General features: G+C 33.9%; 1 protein-coding gene across 2 annotated transcripts in view; it reads right to left on the minus strand.

Moving 5' to 3' along the window:
* LOC143252663 (rap guanine nucleotide exchange factor 4-like) overlaps positions 1-26,696 on the minus strand; it is a 244,860-nt gene that overhangs the window by 36,461 nt on the left and 181,703 nt on the right. For both annotated transcript variants that reach the window (XM_076505155.1, XM_076505156.1), the window contains 6 exons: positions 23,852-23,928; positions 22,736-22,803; positions 19,665-19,743; positions 17,257-17,366; positions 3,754-3,839; positions 3,303-3,402 (listed from right to left, as the gene is read on the minus strand). In XM_076505155.1, the coding sequence (XP_076361270.1) occupies positions 3,303-3,402; positions 3,754-3,839; positions 17,257-17,366; positions 19,665-19,743; positions 22,736-22,803; positions 23,852-23,928 (520 nt within the window). The remainder of the gene's footprint in view (positions 1-3,302; positions 3,403-3,753; positions 3,840-17,256; positions 17,367-19,664; positions 19,744-22,735; positions 22,804-23,851; positions 23,929-26,696) is intronic.

Consider the following 26,696-nt stretch of genomic DNA (forward strand, 5'->3'; position numbering starts at 1 on the left):
TTTGGTCTCAGACTTTTGGTCTATTAAGGTTTCATTCCAATCTTTAGGCTTGGTTTGTTCTGAATTTCGCGCAAAGCTACACGAGGTATATCTGCGCTAGACGTCCCTAATTTTGCAGTGTAAGACTAGAAGGAAGGCAGCTAGTCATCACCACCCACCGCCAACTCTTGGGCTACTCTTTTACCAACGAATAGTGGGATTGACAGTTACATTATAACGCCCCCACGATTGAAATTGCGAGCATGTTGTGGTGTTACAGGGACTCGAGCCCGCGACCTTCAGATTTTGAGTCGAGTTCCTTAATCACCTAGCCATACCGTGCTAAACAACCTTTAGGAATAGCCAGGTTTGATTCCAGCACAAATCTCCAGACAAGTATCTTTGTTTGTTGTTTGCGCTATCAATCTTTAATTTGTAAGAGATAGACTTGAAAGAAGGCAGATATTCAATAATGCTCACCGCCAACTCTTTAGCTACTCTTTACCAATAAAAGGTGGAATTCACCATCATTTTGTAACGCCCCAACAGCTGATAAGACGACGACAACGACATTCGAACAAGCAGAATGTAAGTCGAGAGCCTTTTCCAGGCATTCAAAAATAATTAGAAACCTATCCCTTATGAAGGTGTGGTTTGTTTTGAATTTCGCGCAAAGCTACACGAAGGCCATCTGCGCTAGCCGTTTCTAATTTTGCTGTGTAAGACTAGAGGGAATGCAGTTAGTCGTCACCACCCATCGCCAACTCTTGGGCTACTCTTTTACCAACGAATAGTGGGATTGACCGTCACATTATAACGCCCCACCACTGAAAAGGCGAGCATGTTTGGTGTGACGGGGATTCGAACCCGCGACCCTCGGATTACGAGTCGAGTGCCTTAACCATCTGGCCATGAGAGGCCCTCTCATGAAATACATTTTCACACCAACTGGATAAGTTTGCAAATAAAACCAGAAAGACAGTAGATAGGACTCGGCATTAATGCATATATAATTAGAATATATAAGAAAGTCCATCGGATTACGAGTCGCACGCCTTAACCCACCTAGCCATGCCGGGCCTAGGAAGGTCATTGAGACAAAATTCAGAAATATGGAACATTTCATACTGATATGGCACAGACTGATTGATTGAATTGTATCCAATCACAGCAGAGTCTATATATATACACACACACACGTGATTCTGTTCTGGGACAGTTCATGATTCTGCAATGAAGAATAAACAATTCCATAATAACAAAATATTTCTCCCTCGAGATACTAAGTTTTAAAACACACAGAAGCCAAATTTATCTCTGAGGTGGAGTACATGCAAACAGAAAAACTAAATCAGAAAAACTAAACTCTAGAAATGTTTTAAAACAGTCATTGTTATAAATGGTTAATAAAATACTCCAGCCATTGTATAAAGACTTATATTTCACATGAATGCTATTAAAAATAAAAAAGATTACCTTTAAAAAATCTGATCAATTGTCAGATATTGAATTGCCTTCAAGATATAATGAAAAGTTCATTAAAAATACAATAGCCACTAGATGGCAGCACATTTCTATCTAGCTTATCAGAGAACATTGGTTCTCGGTTTCTTTTCAATTCCGTGCCAAGCTACACGACGTAAAAGATCATATATAGTCTAAAGAGTATGTTTAACTCTGCATGTAAACTAAATTATACGTAGCTCAGTAGTAGAACAGTAACTCTTAACATCTCTAAAATAAACCGTGAATATTTTTTTCTGTTATTTGTGATTCTTGATCGAAATTTACCAAGAAAGGCCAGCATATCAACAACACAATATGCATTACACTTTCAGTGTAATTATTACTGAACAATATTAAATAAATAAAACGCAAAGATAAAGAAAAGTATTATATGTGAAGCAACACATACAATCGGACGCATGACAACAACTTATTTACAGGACTGTTCAATTCCAGTTCTTTAACCAAAATAAAATGTTGTTTAACATAGTCCATCAACCAGTCACGATCCTAAATCATATTTCCGTCAATACATCGATTTTAGCCCTAATGCTACAGTAAATATTATGTGTATTTTTCTTATAGCAAAGCCACATCGGGCTACCTGCTGACTCCACAGAGGGGAATCGAACCCCTGATTTTAGCTTTGTATTTGCACTGAATAAATGATTATATAGTACAAGTAAAAGTACATATAAAGTAAATCATAGTTAAAATATAATGAGACTGTAGTCTAAACGTAACTGTTTACATCTACTTATTGTAGAACCCACCATGGCAAGATGGTTAGTTAATTCACTTGACTCGTAATCCGATGGTCGCGGGTTCGAATCCGTCTCACACCAAACATGCTCGCCCTTTTAGCCGTGGGGGCGCTATAATGTGACGGTCAATCCCACTATTTGTTAGTAAAAAGAGTAGCCCAAGAGTTGATGGTGGATGGTGATGACTAGAGCTACTTTTCCTCTATCTTACACTGCTAAATTAAGGACGACTAGCGTAGGTGGCCCTCGTGTAGTTTTGCGCGAAATTAAAAGAAACCAAACCGAACTTATTGTAATGTCATACGGAAAAATCATCTACAAGTTTATTTTTCGACACCCACATCACCTTTTCTATATCAATATTAAGGTATATTAATATCATCTTTATTATAAACGTATCTTTTGCTTAATTTTATTATTTATATCCAAATCGTTTTTATTGTCATTAGTTTTTTTTAGGAATAGTTGTTTTTTTAATATCGCGCAAAGCTACACAAGGGCTATCTGCACGAGCCGTCCTAATTGAGCAGACCCTCGGATTACGAGTCGAACGCCTTAACCCACCTGGCCATGCCGCGCTCAGGAATAGTTAATATATCACCCATACGCATGTGGTTCTTAACGATGCTATGACGTTATGTATCATTTTATAACAAACAGCGACCCCTAGTTGAATGTTTTGCATGTGCAACGCCACCAGCGCCACCTATCGCCATTTATGCGGTTTCCTCCTTAATTATCGTTATTGTTATCATTGCCACTTATTCCTACATAAAATTACAATGCCAATCATTACCTTCCACAAATGTCACAATAGATTGACGTTTCGTGTGACATTACATTACAATAATAATCATAAGTTAATCTTTCTTAACAGATCTGTAAAGGTTTCTGATAAGAAGAATATAATAGTACACCCTGAGCGCCTTACGCCGCTGCCTACGAAATCATTACCATATCTTTCTTTACCCTCACTACAACGACACAATAAAGTGTTGTTCTATGTTAATTTAATATTTAATAATAACAATAGTCATGCAGAACAAAGGATATTGTTTCATAAGTTCCGGGCACAACTGATGGCTAGGCATGAATATAACGTGGGTTAGCAAGAAGTCCTCGAGGAATGTGTCCTTTGAATAAGTTAGTGGGCCTGGAATCGAAAACTAATAAATTAAACAATAACAACCCTCATATCCTACAAATGTTTTATTTATACCTTCATTAAATGAGAATGTTTGGAGCTTTAAAATATGATTTTGGTTAAAGTAATCAAGATATTAGCTCACCAATCGTTCTAAGACATGTTATTGAAGTAAACTGTATGTAGTTACATATATCCGGTGACTCTATAGTTATTATAAGTGTACGTAATAAGATACAAAACGTGAAGGTAACGTAAGATAAAAAATAATAGAAAAGCTGTAAGTATTATATTATTATAAAATGAAGAAAACATATGCATGATGTAAAAACAATGAATATATAATTATAACCAACTCACCTGTGCCATCTTCAACTCTTATGTCTATCCTCGTCTCCAATAAATGTTCAAGCATTTTTTGTGGAGTCCCTGCCATCACTGTGTATCTTTAAGAAGCAAAACATTTACAGTTAAATATCCGTCGTTGTGAGTCAACGAAATAGTGATTTCTCTATCGATTCCATCTGCTTAATGGAAACTAGTACTCATAACTTTTCACAACCTCTCTCTCCCTTTATTCTGTAGATCCACCAATACATTGTCAGTAATAATTAAACACGATTCAGATGAAGCGAGGAGAAATACCAATAACACCAAATGAATCTGTTATTTTGCACTAAACAACATACGTTAACATGTGCTTTAGACGTCTTAACTGCTTGACACGATAACTGTTATTTAGAATGATATAGTACTTATGTTAAGATATTTCTTCAGAACAGAAATGACACTTTGAGAACAAAGTACACAGTAAAACCAGACAACAAGTTGTGGAAAATATTTCTTTCTTTACCATGCAATAGTGGATTTAAATGTAAAAGACAGTAACTTTCATGAGTATTTGCTTGTTTGTTGCCCGGCATGGCCAAGCGTGTTAAGGTATGCGACTCGTAATCTGAGGGTCGCAGGTTCGCATCCCGGTCGCGCCAAACATGCTCGCCCTTTGAGCCGTGGGGGCGTTATTATGTGACGGATAATCCCACTATTCGTTATTAAAAGAGTAGCCCAACAGTTGGCGGTGGGTGGTGATGACTAGCTGCCTTCCCTCTAGTCTTACACTGCTAAATTAGGGGCGGCTAGCACAGATAGGCCTCGAGTAGCTTTTGTTTTATTTATTTTTGCGCAAAGCTACACGAAGGCTATCTGCGTTAGCCGTCTCTACTTTAGCAGTGTAAAACCACCCACCACCGACACTTTGGGCTACTTTTTTACCAACGAATAGTAGGATTGATCGATATATTATAACGTCCCCACTGCTAAAATGGCGAGAATGTTTGATGTGACTGGGATTCGAACACGGGTCCCTCAGATTACGAGTCAAGTGTCTTAACCACCTGGCCATGCCGGGCCTTTCATGAGAGTTACCAATAAGTCTGTTTAGGTTTATACCACTAAAAACCAGGTTTTGATACTCGTGACAAGCACAAACCAGAAAGCCCATTTTTCAGCTTTAAGCATAATAACAAGCAAACATTATTTCACGAAAAACTATACATCTCTTTCGCTTCAATCTATTTAATTCAAAGAGCTTTCGAACATTATTGAGTTTCGTTTGCTTGTTTTTGAATTTCGCGTAAAGCTTCACAAGGGCTCTCTGCGCTAGCTGCCCCTAATTTTGCAGTGTGAGACTAACGGGAAGGCAGCTAATCATCACCACTCACCGCCTACTCTTGGGCTACTCTTTTACTAACGAATAATGGAATTAACAGTAACGTTATAACGCCCTCAGGGCTGAAAGGGCGAGCATGTCTGGCGTGACTGGAAATCGAACCCGCGTCCCTCAGATTACGAGTCGAGTGTCTTAACCACCTGGCCATGCCGAGCCATTGGGTTTCGTAATGTCAGCATTCGTACTTCATTTACTTGTACAAACGCTAATTGTTCGCTCTCGCATTTGAATAATCTATGTTTGTGCCATTTCTTATGCTCAGGCGTTTACTAATGTCTTTTGAAATTAAAACACTAGCATGCTCAAACTCGATAAAACATTTTTATCTTCGACACTTGAAATCGTTTTATACATTACGTTTTCTAAGCAAACATATTCTGTAATCATGTTAAATTTTAAAAAAGTCTGAACTACCTCTCCCATTTCTCAGTCTCCAAAGTACCTAAACATTATTAGCTGTATTACACTAAAGCAGGGGTGGACAATTCCATGGCCACTGGCAATATGCGGCAAGTAGATAGCACAATTGTGGCCGGCTCGAGTTTAGGAATTAACTTTTTCCATCATTTATTTTTTATCGCAAATTTGGTAATCAACACCTGCACCGCCTCACGTCATCGATGATGTGGCGTGCTTCATCACTGCTAGAGACTCCACCCATTTGTAACGTCAGTCTGGTTTAGATGTTTGCTATCGAGTGTGCGTTGTTTCGCACGCACTTGCAAACATATTTTTATTGTGCAGCTTCCAAGTGTTTAAATATATTTTATTTTTAATCCCATAATATGGATAGGTGAATAATTCTAAAACAAAAGAATCCAGATGGTGATGAACACTCAGAAAATAAAGACAATTTAATTAATTCTGGCATTACTGTCGAAAAAGTTGAGAGTTGAAATTTGTAGTGATTTAAGCAAATAATAAACCAGTGTGTCTTTTGTGTAACAATTTTTTTTTAGGAATAATAACGTATATAACTTTAAGCAACACTTTAACAATTTTCACAACGAATTTGATGTAAAATTTCCAGTTGATAGCAAAAATCGTATGATAAAATTAGCCGTCTGAAAGCACAACTTCATGAACAAACTGGAAGCCTAAAAAGATTTTTGTCATCGCTAGAACTAGTTACATTGACTAGCTATAAAGTAGCTTGGATTCTAGCTCAAAAAAAGAAATCATTTTCTAATGCTGAACTAGTAAAAGAAATATTAATTGTGGTTATTGAAACTCTGTTGGAGAATTATGATTCAAAAATAAAAGATATCCTTCAGAAGGTAAATAATTTGCAATTAAGTCGAAGAACAATTGTCCACAGAATGCTAGAGTTGGTAAAAGACAGAAAATCAGTTGCTTGGGCAACTGAAAGACTGTTTGTATTTTTCTTTAGCACTAGATGAGTCAACAGATGTTAGTGATACTGCTCAGTTGGTATTTTGGGTTCGATATGCAACTTCAGATCTTCAAATGAGGGAAGAAATGCTTAGCCTTTGTGGATTATGAGATCGAACATGTGGAAAAAACACATTTGTGACATTTCTTAAAATGTCAAAAAAATCTAATCTGGATTTTAAAAAAACTGGTTTCTGTCACAACAGACGGTGCTCCAGCCATGACTGAGGCGAAATTCGGATTTGTTTCTTTTTTGAAGTAGCATTTAATTTAAAAATAATGTGAAGTCCACGCTGCCATCTTTCCCTTGTATTTTGCATCAGGAAAATTTATGTGTTCAGATGTCTAAAAGTGATTAATTCACAATTTTTACAACAATATCCATCAAATACTTTTGATGATCTTACTGAGTTTGCAAATGTAAGATGGTTAAGTAGAGGAAAAGTCTTGGAACGATTTACTTCATTATTTCCTCAAATAAAAAAGAGTATCTTGTTGAAAAAGGTAAGGTTGAAAATTTCCCTGAAATTGAAAATTTGTCATGGCAATGTGATTTGGGCTTTCTGTGCGACATGATGGCTCACTTGAATAATTTGAATACAAAGCTTCAGGGAAGAGGTAAAATAATAAGCCAGCAATCACAGTCTATTCATGAATTTCAATTACAACTAAACCTCCTTGCGGAACACTTAAACAAGAATGATTTGATCCATTTTGCAAAGTTGAATACTTTTCTCGAACATAAAGACTATGATTTCTCTGATGCTAGAGTTAATCTCTCTCTCTCTCTCTCTCTCTCTCTCTCTGTGTGTGTGTGTGTGTGTGTGTGTGTGTGTGTGTGGAGGGATAGGTTCTTATAGCAAAGCCGCATCGGGCTGTCTGCCGATCGAACCGTAGATTTTAACGTTGTAAATCCGTAGACTTAATGCTGTACCAGCGAGGGACAGTAGTAGCTGTATTAAGGCACTATTTAAAGTTCTATTCATAGCAATCTACATGTTAGTGAATGCATTTGCTTCGATCTAAACATCAACAACAAACTATAACATGCGTTCCACAATACAGTCAAATGTCCAAACCTTGCCTGTTATTGTAATATTGTACACAACAGACAGTAAAAGTTCGAACTGATTTCAGTTTGGCTTTAGTCGCTGTTTTCGTGCCTTTTTACTTTATGGAGAGGATATTTAATGGAGCTCTGACAGTTACAGGTACCAACTTACACACTGTAACTTAATACTATCAATTCTTGTTTGGTTTTTCCCAATTGACCAGTGGTATATGTGCTGGCTTACGATGCCAGAACCGGGTTTCAATGCCTGTAGTATGCAGAGCACAGATGGAAAGTTGTATAACTTTCTGCTTAACAAAAACCCCAAGAAATCTTACTAAATAGAGCATACTATTATAGTGGTTGTTAAAATGAAGCCATGACTCTAAACACATAACAACTGAAGCCAAAAACTAATAGATTTTCACAATACAGTGAACTAACAACAAAGAAGAAACTTGTCAAACAGGGGGTTTAGGAGATTACCAAGCTTTCATTTTAGAATAGGCCCGGCATGGCCAGATGGTTAGGACGCTTGACTAACACTATGAGGGTCCCAGGTTCGAATCACACCAACATTCTCGACTTTCAGCCGTAGTGGCATTACAATGTGACAGTCAGTTTTACTACACGTTTGTAAAAGAACAACCTAAGAGTTGACGGTGGGTGGTGATGACTAGCTGCCTCCCTCTCGTCTTTCACTACTAAATTAAGGGCGACTAATGCATATATCCCTTGTGTAGTTTGCGCGAAATTAAAAAGAAACCTGAAAAAAAGACAGTTTAGAATATACTGTATGTGTTTATATAATATATATCCATAAAATAGAATACGCAACTAACTCTACGACAATTTAAATTAACGAATGCTAAAAAAATAAAACCGATGTACCGCTAGCTTAAAAGGATGTAGGGCTTCTATGAAAGAACATAATCAATATGAACAGCTTGAGGGTAGATAGGTCTGTAGGTAGTGTACTCACGTTTAACTATACAGTCTCTAATTTTCGCTTCATTACATAAAATCACAAATAGTGGAGGGGCGTACAGGGAAGACGGACAGAAGTTTATAACAAATATACAAGTTCGAAACGTAAAAGGCTTGAAAGTACAACGAAATATGAGAATTAAAATTACTAAATATAAGATTGGAAGCAGGAAACTAGAGTGAAAATAAGATAAATATGCCTCATAGTGCTGTAGCGATGGCCAAGCTGCTTTTGTGCGCATTAATACATAGTTACCTTAAACAGAAGGTAGGATGTGTTGCAAGCGAGAAACCTTATGAGAAACTAATTTTATTTCCGAATAGAATGGTACAATCACGGATAATATATACACTTGAAATGTTTCAAGTGTCTTATAATAAATATCATATCCATTGTCAAAGTTTGGCAAAGTCTATCTATTGAATTTTCAAATAGAAATGACACTTGTCACGAGCCCCCAGTAACTCAGCGGTATGTCTGCGTACTTACAACGTTAGAAACCGGGTTTCGATACCCGTGGTGGGCAGAGCACAGATAGCCCATTGTGTAGCTTTGTGCTTAATTAAAAACAACAACAGCGACACTTGTCACATAATTATTTAACGGATTATAGGTGAAGAAATCAAAAGAATGTCACTAAAAGCAATGAAGAGTGAACAAAAAACTTAAAAAACAATACTCCGGATTGTTTGTTTATTTTTTAATTTCGCGCAAAGTTACACGAGAGCTATCTACGCTAGCTGTCATTAATTTAGCAGTATAAGACAAGAGGGAAGGTAGCTTGTTATTACCACTTATTAATAACTCTTGGGCTGTTCTTTTACCAACGAATAGTGGGATTTACAGTCACATTAAATCGCACCCACGGCTAAAAGGGCGAGCATGTTTGGTGTGATGGGAATTAGAACCCGCGCTCCTCAGATTACGAGTCGAGCGTCCTAACCACATGGCCATGTGGGGTCGCAACTCCCTACCGTAAAAATTAATGGGAAATTCATAATGCAAGCATGAAGGATTGTGTGAGCGTAAGAAAATGATTATCCATAATCTATGTTAAGTAAATAAAGTCTGACCTCATGAAACATTATAAACAGTTAAAGAAATCGAAATATTAATAGAAAATCAAGCAATAAAGTTGCAGTGTTAATAAACATCATGGTGACCTTCCAAACTCTGAGGACTGACCACTCATCTTCGATCCATCTTCAAATGTCATCTAATCAAGCGAATCTCTTCCCGCCTTTTTCTCTTTATCCTTCGATTTTACTCATGAGAATCTATGCTAACCGCCTTTCGTATCTAATATAGTTCTCTGCATATGCCTTGCACTCTATGGACACTACAATAGATTCTCGTTAGTTTCACTGTGCACTTCATTTTCATCATTTATCTAAAACATACTTTTCGAAAGCTTCCGACTGTTGTTTCATTTCAGAAGACAGAATCCGTGTTTCCACCAGGAAGAATAGGACTGGCCGTACGTTAACATTTCAAGATCCTGGTGTAGTGTGAGAAATTTGAAAGAATACATAACTCGGAATAAAAAACTTATGAATAAATTCTGAATCCATAGCCCGATATGTTAAAGTTGATTTGGGAAGACTGATAGATTAAGCGCTTTAGTCATAATGGAGGCGCAAGTTTTACGTCACATGTTATTAATATGTATATGTATATGATATGCTAATTAATAATTAAGGTCTAATTAATGGTTAATTAATCAATTAGATACCAATGATACACAAATTAATAGCAAGATTTAATTAATGATTTATTAATTAAAGGTGATTTACTTAAGTTGGAATAAATTATACGCAAATTAATATATAATATAATATATAATCAAGTGGTTTTTAATTACAGGTTCATTAACATATAAACATATTAAATATTCAAATTTTAATTATGATTACAATGTCAACACCAGAGAGCGCGTTGGAAAGTTGCATTATACGATTAAGTCATCATCACCAGAAGGCACATTATCAACATGAATCTTTTTCGTATTCTTTCACTAGATTTATAGTTGTTTTTCTTTTATAATGTTTGAAGATAATGACATTCGATGATATTAGTAGATTGTAGTTTTACACTATAGTGAACAAAGGACTCAAACATACTACGTCTTCAAACAGTTATTCTTTCACTTGTTATAGTTTTTATACTGGAACTTTTAATGCAGTAAGTCTTTTCACAAAATTTTACGTTATCAGTAAACATCACAAGGCTTTCTTACACAAAGATAATAATTTTTATTAAGTTTAATATTTATCAAAGTAATGATTTACTCATACATTTGTTTGCGAATGTTCACTATCTAAGAAGGAAAAGTAGATTTGATTTTAAGATTAAATATACTATTATGCTTCAGAAAAGTTTCAAATTACGTATGCAAAATATTTATAACGTCCAAATAATTATCACACGTTTTTTGTAGAAAATATTTATATTTTATTTGTTATTTTCATTATTGTATGGGTTTGGTCACTTTTACCGACCTTATAACCACCATAAAATGTGAAATAGATATAAATTTTGCTTTTTTGTTCTAGTATTACCACAAATAATAACACAAAACCACAAATGTTTAATCTAAATAACTTAAATAACATTATATATAAATATTTTATTATTTTTGTTTTACTGATCTTTCAGCAATGTCTGACAAACATTAAATAAATTAAATGATGTGACGCATGTGCATTAATGTCACCATATCCAACAATATAAACTAGTCTTTATTAAATGACCCGCCTTGGCTGCGTCATAGTGAGCCAGTATTTTGTAAAACACAGTTACATTTTAACTGTTATACAATAGACATATATACACAATATTACTATTTACAAATACGTTATTAAATTTTAGTTATTTTTCTTAACACATAGAACATTAAACAAAAAAGTAGCGAAAACAACTGTCTTTTATTAGGTTGTCCAGAAATAAATGTCCGAATTGTCACTGTGACATTTAGAAGCTGAATATTTAGTAACTTATCGTTGGTTGGTTGGTTTAAATCGAAAGTTTGTCGCTTACAAGGTATCTTAATTATTTTCTGCCTCAACACTACTCAGAGTAAGTTTCGAAACCCTCATGGCAGCATGGACAAGAAGGGCTTTTGTCTGATTTTCCTCTACGACTTCAAACTTGGAGAAAAAGCTACCAAAACTATACGAAACATCAACCATCCATTTGGTTATGGATCTGTTACTAAACGTACAGTTCAGCGTTGGTTCTAAACGTTTCGAAGTAGAGATGAAAAATGTTATGGTAATGTGTGATGCTCTATTTTTACTTCACTTATATTTTATACAGGAATTATGAAATATATTAATCATTTTTGTCAGTTACAAATCAATGTTGTATGTTGTTGAGTTTTAGATGAAATTTAACAAATATAGAACTCGTACATGAGCCACTTATATTTACGATATCTGCTTAAAACATATTAGTCTTATATAAACAAAATAATAACCTACTTGAAAATATAAAATAAACATGTTTGAATCCTTAATTCATTATTGTGAAAAATTACAATTTATTAAATCACTTCATATCAATATTTTCAAAACAGAAAAATGTCTAAAGATTTATAATAAAAATGAAAATTATAAATCTAATGAAATATGAAAAAACCCATGTTAACAATGTGCCCTCTTGTGATGATAACTTAATCAAATGAAGTTACCCAGCAATGTTCCATCGGTATTGATGACGTAAACATAATAGAAATGTAAATATTCAATATTATTTGCATATTAATTTAAAATTAGTTGATAAACAATTAATAAAATATTAATTATTAACTTGCATAGTATTTACATTAGTTAATTAACATATTATTTGAATATGCATATCAATAACATGACTTCACTCTTCTGCCCAAGAGTAACATGCTAACTTAATTAACCAGTAATAAATAATATTAAATATTAAAAACGTGATATTAATCATTGAATTAATTAATTAATCAATCCGTAATTAAAAATCATTCATTCGACATAAATTTACGTATCATTTACATCTAAATAATTGATAGGCCTTTAATCAATGAACCATTACTTAAACATTAACTTGCATATCATTTGCTTATAATTAATTAACCTTTAATTAATTAATTATCCATTCGTGATTAATTAGCATATCATTTTAATGTGCATATTAATTATAAGTGATGTCATATTTCCCCCTCCACAGTGACGTCCTAACTACCAGCGTTGTTGTCAAAGCATAAAAGTGTGGTACTTATATGAGAAGCTGAAGATAATTACGAAGTTCAGTTTTATATTATTTCTTAGCGGCTCATAAATAATAAAACATTTGTAAATCAATTTCTACATTATTCATTGATATAAACTATGATTAAAAACACTCGCGATTTGCGTACAAAATATATTTTTGATTGTGGTATTTTGTATTAAATTACACATAATTTATAAAATATAAAGGCGAAGCATTGTGCCTAAGGTGATTAAAACAGTTAAGTGGCCTGTCTAAACTACTCACGTAAGAAATTAGGTAGGTACAGGTCTTAACGAATCTGGTGGCCATGCAGAACGTCTCAGTAACTGGGGAATTAAACCTGTTCCATAACACATGATATCCACGAAGCACATCTAGTACAAAAGACATGTTGAGCCGAATGGTCTAATCCCAAATGGCAAACCGACTAACTTTTCTAATAAGGGACGTCAGGTCTAGTGACGCTTTCAAAACTTCGAGCGAGTATTAAAACTCAATAGAGTGGCAGTACTGGTAGACAAGTATCTATAAGCAAATGAATATATTCGCGCATAGAACCTTAACGCATATGAACACTGGTATCTGAATTAAAGCTTTGAGAGATGACACATCCATTTCCCAAATACCTTTGCCTTCGCAATTCACACTTCTATCTACACCTATCCCTCCCTTACGCCTATGGTGACGTCGTTCGTATTTTCCCACTCCTAATTACATTTATGGAAAATTTAAAGAAGTTCAAAACTTTCTACGCAAGCACAAAAGGTTACTCGTTTAATTATATAAATTTTTCAAACATTAAACCCTCACGGCATATGGCTGTTTTGTTCAATGTGGCCCCCAGGCAAAATGAATTGAAAAGTCGTGAATTTTGATCAGTGATTATGACGACTAAACATATCAACCAATGGGAATAGTGCGGTAAAATTAAAATAAACAGCAACATAACAGTTTCAAAAAAAAAAAAAAAAAAAAAAGATACAAATGAAAATAAGTTAAGAACCAGAAGCAATAAAATGACCATAAGCTGAGATATTAAAACTGCTAGAGATTTCGTTTTACACACACAAAATAAAAATGATTACAGCTAAACATTCTGAAAAAAGAAAAGCTACATTATCTACGAAGATAAAGAGATGTAACTCAAAAATATACAAAATACAGCTTTGTTTTGTAATTTTAAATATAAAAGAAACCAGGCTAAACACATAAGAAACTGCGTTATCTTTGACAGATAAAGATGGTCATGATAGAAGTTACTGGTACTTTTAACTTGCATACAAAAGCCTTTCGAGAAATGTTCATCACATTTCGGATAGAAAACGATCGTTTAGACCTTGAAATGTTTCTTAATAAGTTACATTATACATACAGCGCTAGAAACAGTGAAGGAAAAAAAGACATTTGCGACATAAGAAAGGGCTTATAATCTTCTGGAGAATGTAATTATATTATAGAAGAACTACAGAAGGTAGAAGAAGAAGGCATCCAGAAGGAGAAGCTGGAATTAACAGTCATTCTGTAGATAAACACGGTTATCCTCCATGTTAGTCCTATCTAAATGTAAAATAGGCCTAAACTAGTGGATTCCCACAACAAAGAAGAAATTCATAGGAAACATGGTATGAAAGGCGAACAAGATCGTTTAGATTAGTTATGAATAACTATCTGGTCGCCATAACAACGCCACATTGTTGTAAAAATAATTAATTAAACAATAAGATCCAACAACTTTCTTTATATTAAAGAGGGCGTTATTTACTTGCATTTTGGCGAAATACTTTCCCTTTAGCAAATCACAGTTATTGTACAGAAAAGAAAAATTATTTCTATTAAAAAGACCGATATTTACTCATATCTTTAAAAAGTATTTTCCTTTTAGCCAATCGCAGTTATTTTTTAATATTCTCCACCACCTGAACGCTGTTACCGATGCTTATAGTTAACTGTTCGTAAAATTCAATTATCCAAGTTTCTTGCGCAGTTAGCGATAAAATATCGACTATTTCCATCATAACGTTTTGAAATTATTACAGTTATATTTAGTTAGACAAGTATAGACCGTGTCATAAATATGAGTAAATTTGATGATCGCAAGTGTTAACAACGAGCTGATGCGAGATGCTATAAGACGTGATGTATAAAAATACTAATAACGATACTTCTTTGGTGACAAACTTCGCGCTTCTGCACAAACAAACGTTATTTATGAATCATATAGAGGGAAATAACCACAAGTAGGCCGAATATATTAATTAAGACTGTATAACATTATAATTACAGCTTTCTCAAACTAAGGCTTAAAATGGAACACTCAAGTTGACACAACAATGAAATCATTTAAGTAGCTTCTATAACATTGGATACATGGTACATAAAATTATTTAATAGTCAAATATTAATGTTTTCCTTCGTATAATGGCGGATTCTGAGTCCCCTTTTCTTTTCCATAAGATCTTCACCCTTTATCTTCTTTATACAAAAAAATGTACGCTTTTGATTGGCCTAATAAAACATGTTTCCTTACTCGTGCGCTTTGTTACGTGTTGCAGAACACTAAATCAGAAGAATTCCAAATCCACGGGAATATCTGCATACATTTTAAATAGATATCTTTGGATGATTTGTTTTTGCGTTTAATACTTGCAACAACTATGGCTTAGTACGACAACACAAATCAAGTAATAAGACTATATTAAAAAACTTTGTGTCGGATACTCTCCAATTAATAAAGCATCAAACACTTTGTCAGTAAAACCAAAACAATAATATGAGAATATAATTAATGCATACATAATAAATAATTCCGTAATAGATAATTGACAATAATGTACACTAATATGGTCATTTTCTTGTGCTGCTTTGTAATCTATTTGTTGTTAAGCACAAAGCTGCAGAATGGGATACCTGCACTGTTTCCCCCAATGAGTGTCAAAATTCGTTTGTTGTTGTTAGTGTTATAAGCTTCTAAACTTATCAATGAACCACTAGGGGATTTTTTTGTATGTCTGATAGGTAACATCAGAAAAACAAACATTGAAAGTTGTACAAACGATTTACTGCCTCAGTCTTCTTTTGTCTGACTGTCCCTCTTACTGATAATGAACAAGCATCCAATTCAGGAGTAAAGAAGGCAACTTTCCCCATTTTTTATTGGTTTTACTCATTGTGCAGTCCGATACAACATATGGTACTACTTGACATTGTGCAGTCCGATACAACATATGGTACTCAGAAATAGACATTATATCTTCATCCCGCTTGTGTCATGACATTTAATGAAAAACAAACTGTCGACGCGCATTCCATTCATACAAATAGACATGTTATTGTTTTAGAACACATATTCGGAAGAGAAATGGGTAAGAAGGCTATCAACGTGTGAACGTGGTACCAAATTTACTAACACGTTTTATGGTTAATATTATATAATTGCATTCCTTAACAAACACGTGTAACTGAGAAGACACAAATACTTCAACACATAGTAAGGATGTACCAAAGGCGAAGTTTCTCCTTCAAAAATCATTAAACTGATTATAACTACATGGCAAAACTTTTAGCTGAGTCAAGAGTTACTTAGGGAATTCTTTGTGACTTTGCATTTGATTGTTTTAAGTCCTAGTTTTACTAGGGTAAAATAAAATTGCTTATTTTTGTTTTTGCAACATAAATAACCTTGATTTGTTTTGAATTTCGCGCAAAGCTGCACGAGAACTCTCAGAGTTAGCCGTTCCTAATTTAGCAGTGTAAGACTAGAGAGAAGGCAGCTAGTTATCACCACCCACCGCCAAGTCTTAGGCTACTTTTTTACAAACGAATAGTGGGATTGATTGTCACTTTATTATAACATCTCCAAGGCTAAATGAGCATGTTCAATGACAGGTTTTCAATCCGTGAGAGACTGATTGTAAGAAGAGCGCCCTAACCATCAAGCCATGTCCGGTCCTAAGTTATCTTTCTATGCCTGTCATGGAAGCAAAAGTTTAATTAATCTGGTTACAAGTCGAAAGTTGGAACTCACAAAAGAGAGCTAATGGGAACAAAATCTGTAAAAACCGAAATATGGATACAAACAGTCACTGCAAATGTTATGATTGGTTTGTTTCGAATTTCATACAAAAGGTTTACACATAAAATGACCATAAACTTATAGAACTAATTACCAGTTTTCTTCGAGCGAGACCCTGGCGACATCTGAGGGTATATAATATTTCTTAATAACATTACAGACAACAACAGGTGGAAAGCAGCATTTATTATCTTTAAAAAACGGAATGAACGAGATTTGAAAACTGGCTTTTGTTGTTTACAAAAGTTATACGTGAAATACATTGTGCTTAAAAATGCTAATTTTGTTTTAGAGACACCTGATAATAAACTTGCATAGAATGTATTTAGGTTACGGTTTAACATTATAATTCAATCATTAAGTAAACTTCTCAGAATTACAAAACTTACTTGTAATGGGAATGGCTTCCCTCGACACCTCTGACGTCAGTAAGAATTTTTTGAAGCAGCAACACATCCTGACCATGTTCCTTTAATCTAACTGTATTCGCCTCTGCGTCCTATAATTCATCAGGACAGACATTAACACCATTAGTGCTGAACTTTAAGTGCTTCATATATAATCATTAACGTTGCAAGACAGAAAGTTCGAAATTAAATGATCTTTTCGCAAAACCACGGATGTTGCAACTGATATCTTGTTAAACAATTTATGTTTACAACATAGCTTTGTTCATTATTGTAAAACTACAAGGATATTAAGAAACGTGCGAGCTTTAGTTTTATAGACACAATCATTTTACATAACAAAACAATATGTACCAATAAGGTGGCTCTATCTTTCAAAAAAATATCCGACTACACTGTATTTATTAACAAAATAAAGATTCGTTTATTTCTAGCATTTTAAACAGCTATGAAAATGATCTAGTTTAATTCACGAGCATTTAGCTGTATGTAATATCACAGTAAATATCTTGGAATTTCTAGCTGCACTAATATGAGACAGTATGCCGAGTTGGAAGTGTTTCATGTCGCTGTTAAAATCCCGTTTTTAAAACACAAAAAATCAGACTCTTTGGTTTGAATCACTGTATAGAATCTGTCACTAAATGTTTGTGCACGTCTTTTAGAATATAACACCACACTTCTTGAATAGTAGTTCGTCGTTTCTAATTGTCGGTATTTAGGTCGTTTGGGAGGACCAATAGTAAAATCTTCACTTCTTCCTCCTTGAATAATAGTTCCAAATGTTTGTTTGGTTGTTTTGAGTTTCGCACAAAGCCATCCCTAATTTAACAGTAAAATACTAGATGGAAGACAGCTATTCGTCACCACCCACCAGAACAGTTAACTTGGACTTTCATTAATCTAAGTGATACATCTTTATATAGCACGTTACAATAAGATAAGGCACAGGTTCAAGGTTTGCCAAACTACTAGCATTAGTTCGTGTTCAAATCTGTTAAAACCAACTTAGCAATATTATACTACTCTCGAGGTTTAACGATGAATTTTCATACGATGATTTGAATGCCGTAACCTTGTGATTTTGAAGACCTTGTGCGCAATATTAACTGGTTGTCTCTGTTACCTGTTGTTAATCTTGAATTTCTCCTATATACGGTTTGCTACCTCAATACTTTGATTACAAAAATATTGTAATGCCCTAAGAGATAATGTCGGTTACGTGCCATAATTATAAAGACAATAATTATGTGATATTTTGTATAGTGGGAGTTGCAAATATAAAATCATACACTATATTACACACCAGAAATAAATCTTGTAAAAAAAAGTTTGATAGGTTTAAAGGGAAACTCTCAATCTCGATATCGAGGCTTTCAGAAGAAAAAAGGCCTAGTTCGTCTTGGCTATGAGAAAGTGTCAGTTTTATTCGATAGATGGAGACAGTGGGATTTTTTAAAATAGCAATTCAGTAGTTAAGCAGTTTAAAAATGAATTATTTTTAAAATATTTTTCTTAACATTGAAAAAAGAAACTAACACAACTGAGTCCTTTAGAACACAGTTTGACAAAAGACCAGCGAAATTTGTTCTACGTTTAGGGATTTTAATTTTTGTCACCATAGTGGGCTTTAGTGTTCATAAAATCTAGTGTGGCATTCCAAATTAAAATCCACTAAAAGGCTAACAAGTAACAATACATCTTTAAGTATTTATGTGGTTTTAATTTGACTGTCCAAGTCTTAATAAATAATTAGAATGTGGTCTGTTTTTTTATGCATTTTACTCAGGTGTATCGTAGATAGTCCACCATTATAGTAAGCCTGGTCGCGTTCTATTTGCTTTTGCCTATGGTTACTAAAGAAGAATGGAATTCCCTGAAACCGGTATAACAGTGACAAGTGAGCAGTCGTCCAATGATAGCCTGAAATTCATTTTTGTTTTACTATTCGTGTAGTGGATAATTGGGAAGAGTAAATTAGTAGCGCCAACTCTGTATATTCTTCAGGTCATATAAAAATATGAGATCACAGTGGTAAGTAAAATACAATTAAAAACACATCTACCTTGTTTCAATAATATGTTAGTTATAAAAAGAATACAATCTGTTATCGTAACAACTAGCATATACTCAGTAAAATGACGTATTAAGTTACCTTACAAACGAACTATTACATACGCTAAATATCCTGTTAGAAATATTTGTTATCCCAACTAACAGCATATACTCTAATGTACTCATTGAATTCACTTATCAAGTTGCCTTACAAACGAACTATTAGATACTATAAATATCCTGGTGTTAGAAGTACACAATCTGTTATCCTAACTAACAGCATATACGCAGTAAAATCACGTATCGAGTTATTTTACAAACGAGCTATTACTTACTCTAAGTATCCTGTTAAAATCAATTTTATCTACACGAAGAAAATGACAGTTGTCTTCTCTAGTCACGATGGTCGCTGCTCTGTAACATAAACAAACAACTACAAGTTAACTCTGAAAGTTCTGTTCTCATTCAGCGATATATCTTTGATATTTTTGTATTATATTCAGAAGCAGTAAGATATATTAATTGATATCTGCGGTTTCCGAAACTTACTCAGTATGTCATACCATTTCATTTTCACAAATGCGTTGTGCTTTTTTTAATTTTTTGACATGTGATATAATTGTTGTGTAATATTTAAATTGAAAACACGTGTTCTTCAATGCACAGCTATTATCCACAAGCACGAAATGTCCTGATGGAGAACGTTTAGTAACACAAAATTCACGGGATTAAACGCGAGTCCTCAACTAACCAGGTCTCATCTCGAGCAGTCCAAACATAAATATTAAACCAACTCGTGATAAATATTTTTCAACAAAATATAACTAATAATGTAATTGATCCAGACAGCAACGTAACAGTTCCTTTCAGCCATACGAGTAACAGTGATAATATAAATCGTATACGCAACACGCTTGTTCATTAGAAGATCTCAATCTCATAGAGTGGAGTTAAAGCGCTGTACCGTAAGTTAGCAACCGGCTTGTAAAAAGAAAACAAAGCTTCGCTCTTGAGACTGTTCGATATTGAGCAACGCGGACGCCTTAACGCTCTCATTAAAAGAAAATAACACTTTCCCACCCCCCTTCTACACATCCTTTCGAACTTTTCCTTTTCCGTATTCTATTGATCCTAAAACTAATCAACTTTCAAAACGAGTTGGATGGTTGTCAATTCACTGTCAGTCCCTGTAATAAGAAGATAGACACCTATCTTCATTTGAGATAGACATATCATAGAAGGAAGAAAACAAAATCCATGTTTCTTCCTAAGAGCATAGGTTTTTAATCAATGCTTCTTTATATGTAGTTTATTTCCCTTTTGAAGTTTTCTATTCGTACGTAGAACTATTTAACATTAAATCAATAAACTAGTATTTTATTGTTATAAAGATTCAGTCTCTCTCCCTCGTTCTTTGTCTCTAAAGAATTTTATCATCACAGGCCTAATTCTACTTATTACTAAAAATTAACATTACCTTGATATTTCCCCAGAAAAGATAGCTAAATTGAGGCATTCTGACTTTGAATAAATATATATTATATTATTTAGGGAACTTTTCGGACTTTTCTCACGTGCTTTATTTTGTTTCAGCTCTACTGTTTTTACTAGTTAGATGCTTCTAATATGTTGGAGGTTTATTTACCGACAAAGATATCACAAGGTTCAGTGATCTTGAAATCGGTTACCGTTATCCATACCAGCCTCTTTTGACTATTACTAAAATGCAACTGTATTGACTAAAACTGACCTACTAAATAATTGTGATTCTACAACTGCAAAATATTCTAATGCTTATAAGCTTTAGTTCTAATGCTAATGAACAGCTATAGCTTCACTGTTAATAAATATTAGCATTACTAACATCGCATATTAACTACATTGCTAACAAATTTTAATTTCATGGATGTTACAATTAAGCTGCTAAAGAACGCTATCTCGATAATCAATCAGAGCTTCATTGCTAATGAATGTAAGATTTACAAATACTTAATTTTAAATACATTGCTATCAAGCTATTTTTTTTTTTACAGGAAACTCTGGTCTCATAAGGACAAGTAAAAAAAAACAAAACGTGTTTCGTGTCCCCGCCTGTTTATAGTCGCTTCCCCCCCACTATTTCTAACAATATTTTTTCCTCTTCTGAATTATCGTTTTATCGATCATACAACGAAGACTTTTAATAAAAACTGAGATGAAAACAAATGATTCGTTTATATGATTTGTTAGAAATCGTGTTGATGAAGAAGTGAAACAAAGAAGACTTCTGTTTGAAAACAAGCAACAATCTCGTGTTGAAAAAGGTAATTAGAACAAAGGGCCTCTTCCTTCTTTTTTTTCAATACTGCAGACCATAAACATATATTTTTAACTTGGTCTAACCGATCACAGATTCATAATTAGATATACATTTTTAAGATGACTACCTAAGATTCGCTGTTCGCGAAATACACCTATGGATAACTAATTTATGACAAAATAAACAAATATACAAGCGTGTTGAATTCAATAGATAAGTACTGTCATTTTGTGTTTGTCTGTGACAAAACCTATTCATTAAAATTTTTAAAATTTCGTTGATTTCATGTGTTATAATTGGAGTTCTGAAAGGATTTATGAATAACATGTTTATTTTTAAAAATGTAGTTTAATATGAATTATATGAATTACACACATTAATACATTTCATTTCTATGATAAAATTAAGATAATTTACTTATGATATTGATTATTATAAAAAACAAAGGCTGCCAGAGGACACGTACCAGCAAGTTTGAACAAGTTTCTAACCCTTTAATTTTAACTGATTTCGTACTCGCCATGTTCTTTACCTTCAGCTTCTACTTCCCAAACCATCAGTAAATCATATTTCTATAAAATAAAAGATTTCCCCGTTCAGTCCTTTGTAAGCGATTCAATGATAAAAACTTACACGTTTCTTACTTTTCACAATCCCAGACATTTAGCCCGAAAAGTCTTGTCAACAAATTCCCACCGTCACAAACGCTGGAAGTTATTTTTAAACAGTTTTGAATAACATTTTAGTATCAAGAAAATAACCGTTTGGGGAAAGGATTTGCATTCCAAACCTCTCCTAAATTCCATACCAAATCCTAAGTATTACGTCTGTATTCACATTGTTCACACTCGATGTCAAACGGTTGTCCACCATATACCAGACGGTGTTCTGGTAACTACAATAAAAACATGTAACTATGGTACAACAAAAGGTGTTCTGTTAACTGCAACGGAAACACATAACTATTGTAAACCAATAACAACGTACGTAGCAATAGCTTGTTATCTTTGTATGTAACTTGCTGACAGGTGCCCTTAGCTTGTCTTTAGATTTGATTATAGTCTATAATTGTTATTCACCAGTAACGACAAACATAAAAAGAAATACCTTGGGGCGTCATTGACGAGAGCCAACTTTCCAAAGTCGTCACCTTCGTGCAACGTACAAACCACACCCTTCACAAAATAACACAAAATATTAAAATGAGTAAACTACAAAAAACCCGGAAACAGCACAGCATTTACAAACTGTCAGTATTCTATATTTCGAGATAAAATTTAGTCATTTTTCACAACTTTCACCCTAGCGAACACTTCGACAACTGTACTGGAGAGGCACAGATGAGGTTTAGTTATGCAAGCCAGAGAACAATGTATGTTACAATCATCTAGATTACATCAACAGTTAAAACTGTGGCATAGTAAGCTTGATTTAAGTGGTCACAAATATACATAATTTTACCTTTAACCCAATCAGTAATATAACACAATCTATTTCCCTGAATGATCATATAGGGCTGTAGTGGTTAGAAGTGAGATTTCACTTTTACTCCAATGAATAATGTGACAAGATCTGGGTAATTAAAGTACCATATTTTGTAGTTATTAATGACCTTGTACGTTTAATTTAATGGGCAACATGATAGAAATATCTTAAATGGGTGTCGATGGATATTTTTACCTTTAATACAATGAACATTGTTGCAAAATCAGATTGATTTAATGGATATATGGGGGGTGGTTGGTTACTAATATAATTTCACCTTTAACACTACAAAACAGTTGGCTTGAATTACTACAGAGGTGGCGAGTTATTATTATAGTTTTACTTTTAATTCAGTTAATACTGGGAAACAATTGACTTGATTTAATGAACATATAGGGGTGGTGGGTTACAAATATATAGTTTTAATTTCAATTCAATTGATATTGCGAAACAATCAGCTTCGTTTAATTAACGTTTCAGTTTTAAAATAACTACACAACCATTTTTAACTGTAGCAGTTTCAAGTTGGTTTGGTAGGAATGGTGTTATTAGTAATTCACCTTTCATTCTGTCAACGCTACGAAACAATATTTTTGACTAAAGAGCGTATAGAGGTAAGGCACTTAGCTAAAAAAAGTTAGAAAGCTGACCATTGTAATCTCAAATACAAATAAAGACAAACTTGTAGTTTTGATTCCACCTTAAAAGTACCGATCCACGTGTTTAAACTATACTTACTTTTCCATGAATGACAACATCCACGCTTCCCCTCAGAATAATATACCACGACGTACCTTCATCTCCCTGATTGAACACTAAGAGAACACACTGAATCATAAGAGTGATTTTTTTTTAAATATTGAAAACTTATGAAATAACGTAATTAATAAATAATTAAATAATCAGCACTGTATCTAAAAAAACCTTGAATCTATCCGTTTTATACCAGTCGTTTTGTTTAGTGTTAGTAAATCTTAAAACGTTTAAAAAACACTATGGCTTAAGAAGTTATATAAATTTAAAATACTGTTTAATACCTTTTAATAAAACAATCCCACGTTATACGTATCAACGAGATTACGTTTGATTTCCAACCATGTGAATAAACTGGTTAGTTAAACCATCAACATCTCTATACATCCATTCACCCCCACTGCCAACACATAACAGGTTTTAGGCATATTATTGATATATGTAACGCTTGTGTTCAAGTGCTATGATAAATAGAGACGTTACATAAAGCGTGGCTGCAGCAGTATTGATTTACGTGGCGAATTCAACCAACTTCGTTGTATACAGAATTGATGTGCATGACATCGCTGGCTTTTTGTGCTTAAAATTCACCCTTGTCACGTGGAAAAAAATTAACATTATCCTAAATTTAAAACAACTTTAGTGTCACAATCAAAATCAGTCCTAGATAAAAATGTAAATAATAAGATAAAGCACTCATCTTAAGTGGGATTTAATAGAAACACAGATCGACTGAAGGACAATTCCTATTGAAATGCATAAGTGAAACTACTGTTATTCATCAACCGAGATCCAGACCTCGCTACTCGGAATGTTGAAAAGAAACGTGTCATATGAGACACATTTGCTGAAAATGTATCATAAAAAATCATATCAATGGCCAGCCATATGGTTCTCAAGTGTAATAGCCCCAATATCCTTGCTAAGCGGGTGATAACTTACGTTATCCAACGTGTATTTCAATTAGGGAACGAAACCACGCTTTGAAATGGTATGGGTGTTATGTAAGTGATGTACGTATCCTACTCTTCGATTTGAGTAACTGAAAATTTGGCAGTGAGTATTGTTGACTAGTTTCCCGTCTACTAGTCTACCACTTCAAAATGTGGGGCGGCTACTGCAAATGGCCCTTGCGGCTCTTTGTGTAAACATCCGAAACAAATAATCTTCATCTTATGGTGTTAAACACTGCAGAACGTGATGATATAACTTGGAGTGTTAAATAATCAGTACTATATCTAAAGAAACCTTGAATCTGAAAGTTTTCGTTCGTCCTCTAATGGTCAGGACTTAAAACTCAAGACGAACGAAGCTACGCTTCTTCAAAAAACGAAATTATCCTGCTATTGAAAAGGATAAAGATTTCTTACACGAGCTGTCTAATAATTGAGCCTAAAACAAATCGAATATCCTTGTTCTTACTTACAATCCTATCAACAGACATATTACCAGAACTATATAGAATAATTTCATTTACTTTAATGAGTACCATTTTTTTCCCAACATTTCTACTAATTCTTTTAAAAGTGACAGGAACTTATAACCTATTTGGAACAATCAAGGTTACAAACAATTTGTCCCCCGGTGGGACAGCGGTAAGTCTACGTATTTACAACGTCAAAATCAGGAATTTTATTTCCCTCGGCGGACACGACAGATGGTCTGATGTGGCTTTATTATAAGAAAACAAATTTGTATAAATAACTGATTCAAAGCTGCCACCTAGTACGAAATAACGTAAATGCAGCACATAGCTCAGGTGTACGCACACTAATGACATCACAGCTTTGTCTGCACAAACTTATACTTGCCACGATAGGGCCATTTCGCTTGTGTATGATACTGCATCATCTATGTATTAAATGCGTGTCTTAATACACTGAAGAGATACCGAGATGATCAAAAAATAAGTGACAAAAACAACTATTTCCCAAGACACTTTAACTCCCATACCTACAATGATGCTGAGGACACAAGACTTAGTCTCAATTCACACTCCACAAAACGGAATACAACACGTAAGCCTAAAATAACGTTTTGTTTTCAATTAAAATACTAAATTTCCTTGTGTTTTGAACGTAAAAATAATTCCTTCAAGGTATTATTATGTTGCTGTATTTTAATTGGTTATATACGATTATACATACACATACACGTGTGAGAATGTGTTTATATATATTTATTTTTCTTGTAGCATAGGTATATTATTTAACTTCAATATATCGCTTATGTTGTATCATATGGTTTTTGTTTAATAATCCTCGCTAATGTTAATTATACATTGTTCAACGTAAGTTACATGCTTACAAGACAACACAATGCTTTTTGATTCCCGTATCAAACTCGACGAAGACAAATTAATCGAAACGTCGTCGTTTCTTTGCTGTACGTACGTTTTCAAAAATACTTTTGTCTATGAATGTAATATACGTGCTATTTTCAAAGCTCCCACTGTAAATATTTACATGAAATACTGGTATTGTCATGTTTAACTGTTTTTCAAAATAGAACACGTTAAAACAGGAGTTCACATTAAGTATTATTAGAGATATCATCTTCACGTCACATTTCTAAATATTAAGTTTCGTAACGTAACATAAGTGTAATTGCGTGACAAAGTAATGAGGCATGCTCAAGAGGCCCACATTAATAATCTACACAGCAACCATTTTGAACAAACTATACATCTATCTCTCAACCAGTCAGAAGCTTTTGAAGTGAAGAGTACAAAACTTTGTTGGAGCTTTAATTACGGAACGAACTAAAGTTCATCAGAGCTTTGTATTGATCAGTGTAAATGTTCAACAACTGAAGATCGTATAAGCGACAA

The sequence above is a fragment of the Tachypleus tridentatus genome, chromosome 6 (assembly GCF_004210375.1).
Source record: "Tachypleus tridentatus isolate NWPU-2018 chromosome 6, ASM421037v1, whole genome shotgun sequence".
NCBI lineage: Eukaryota > Metazoa > Arthropoda > Merostomata > Xiphosura > Limulidae > Tachypleus > Tachypleus tridentatus.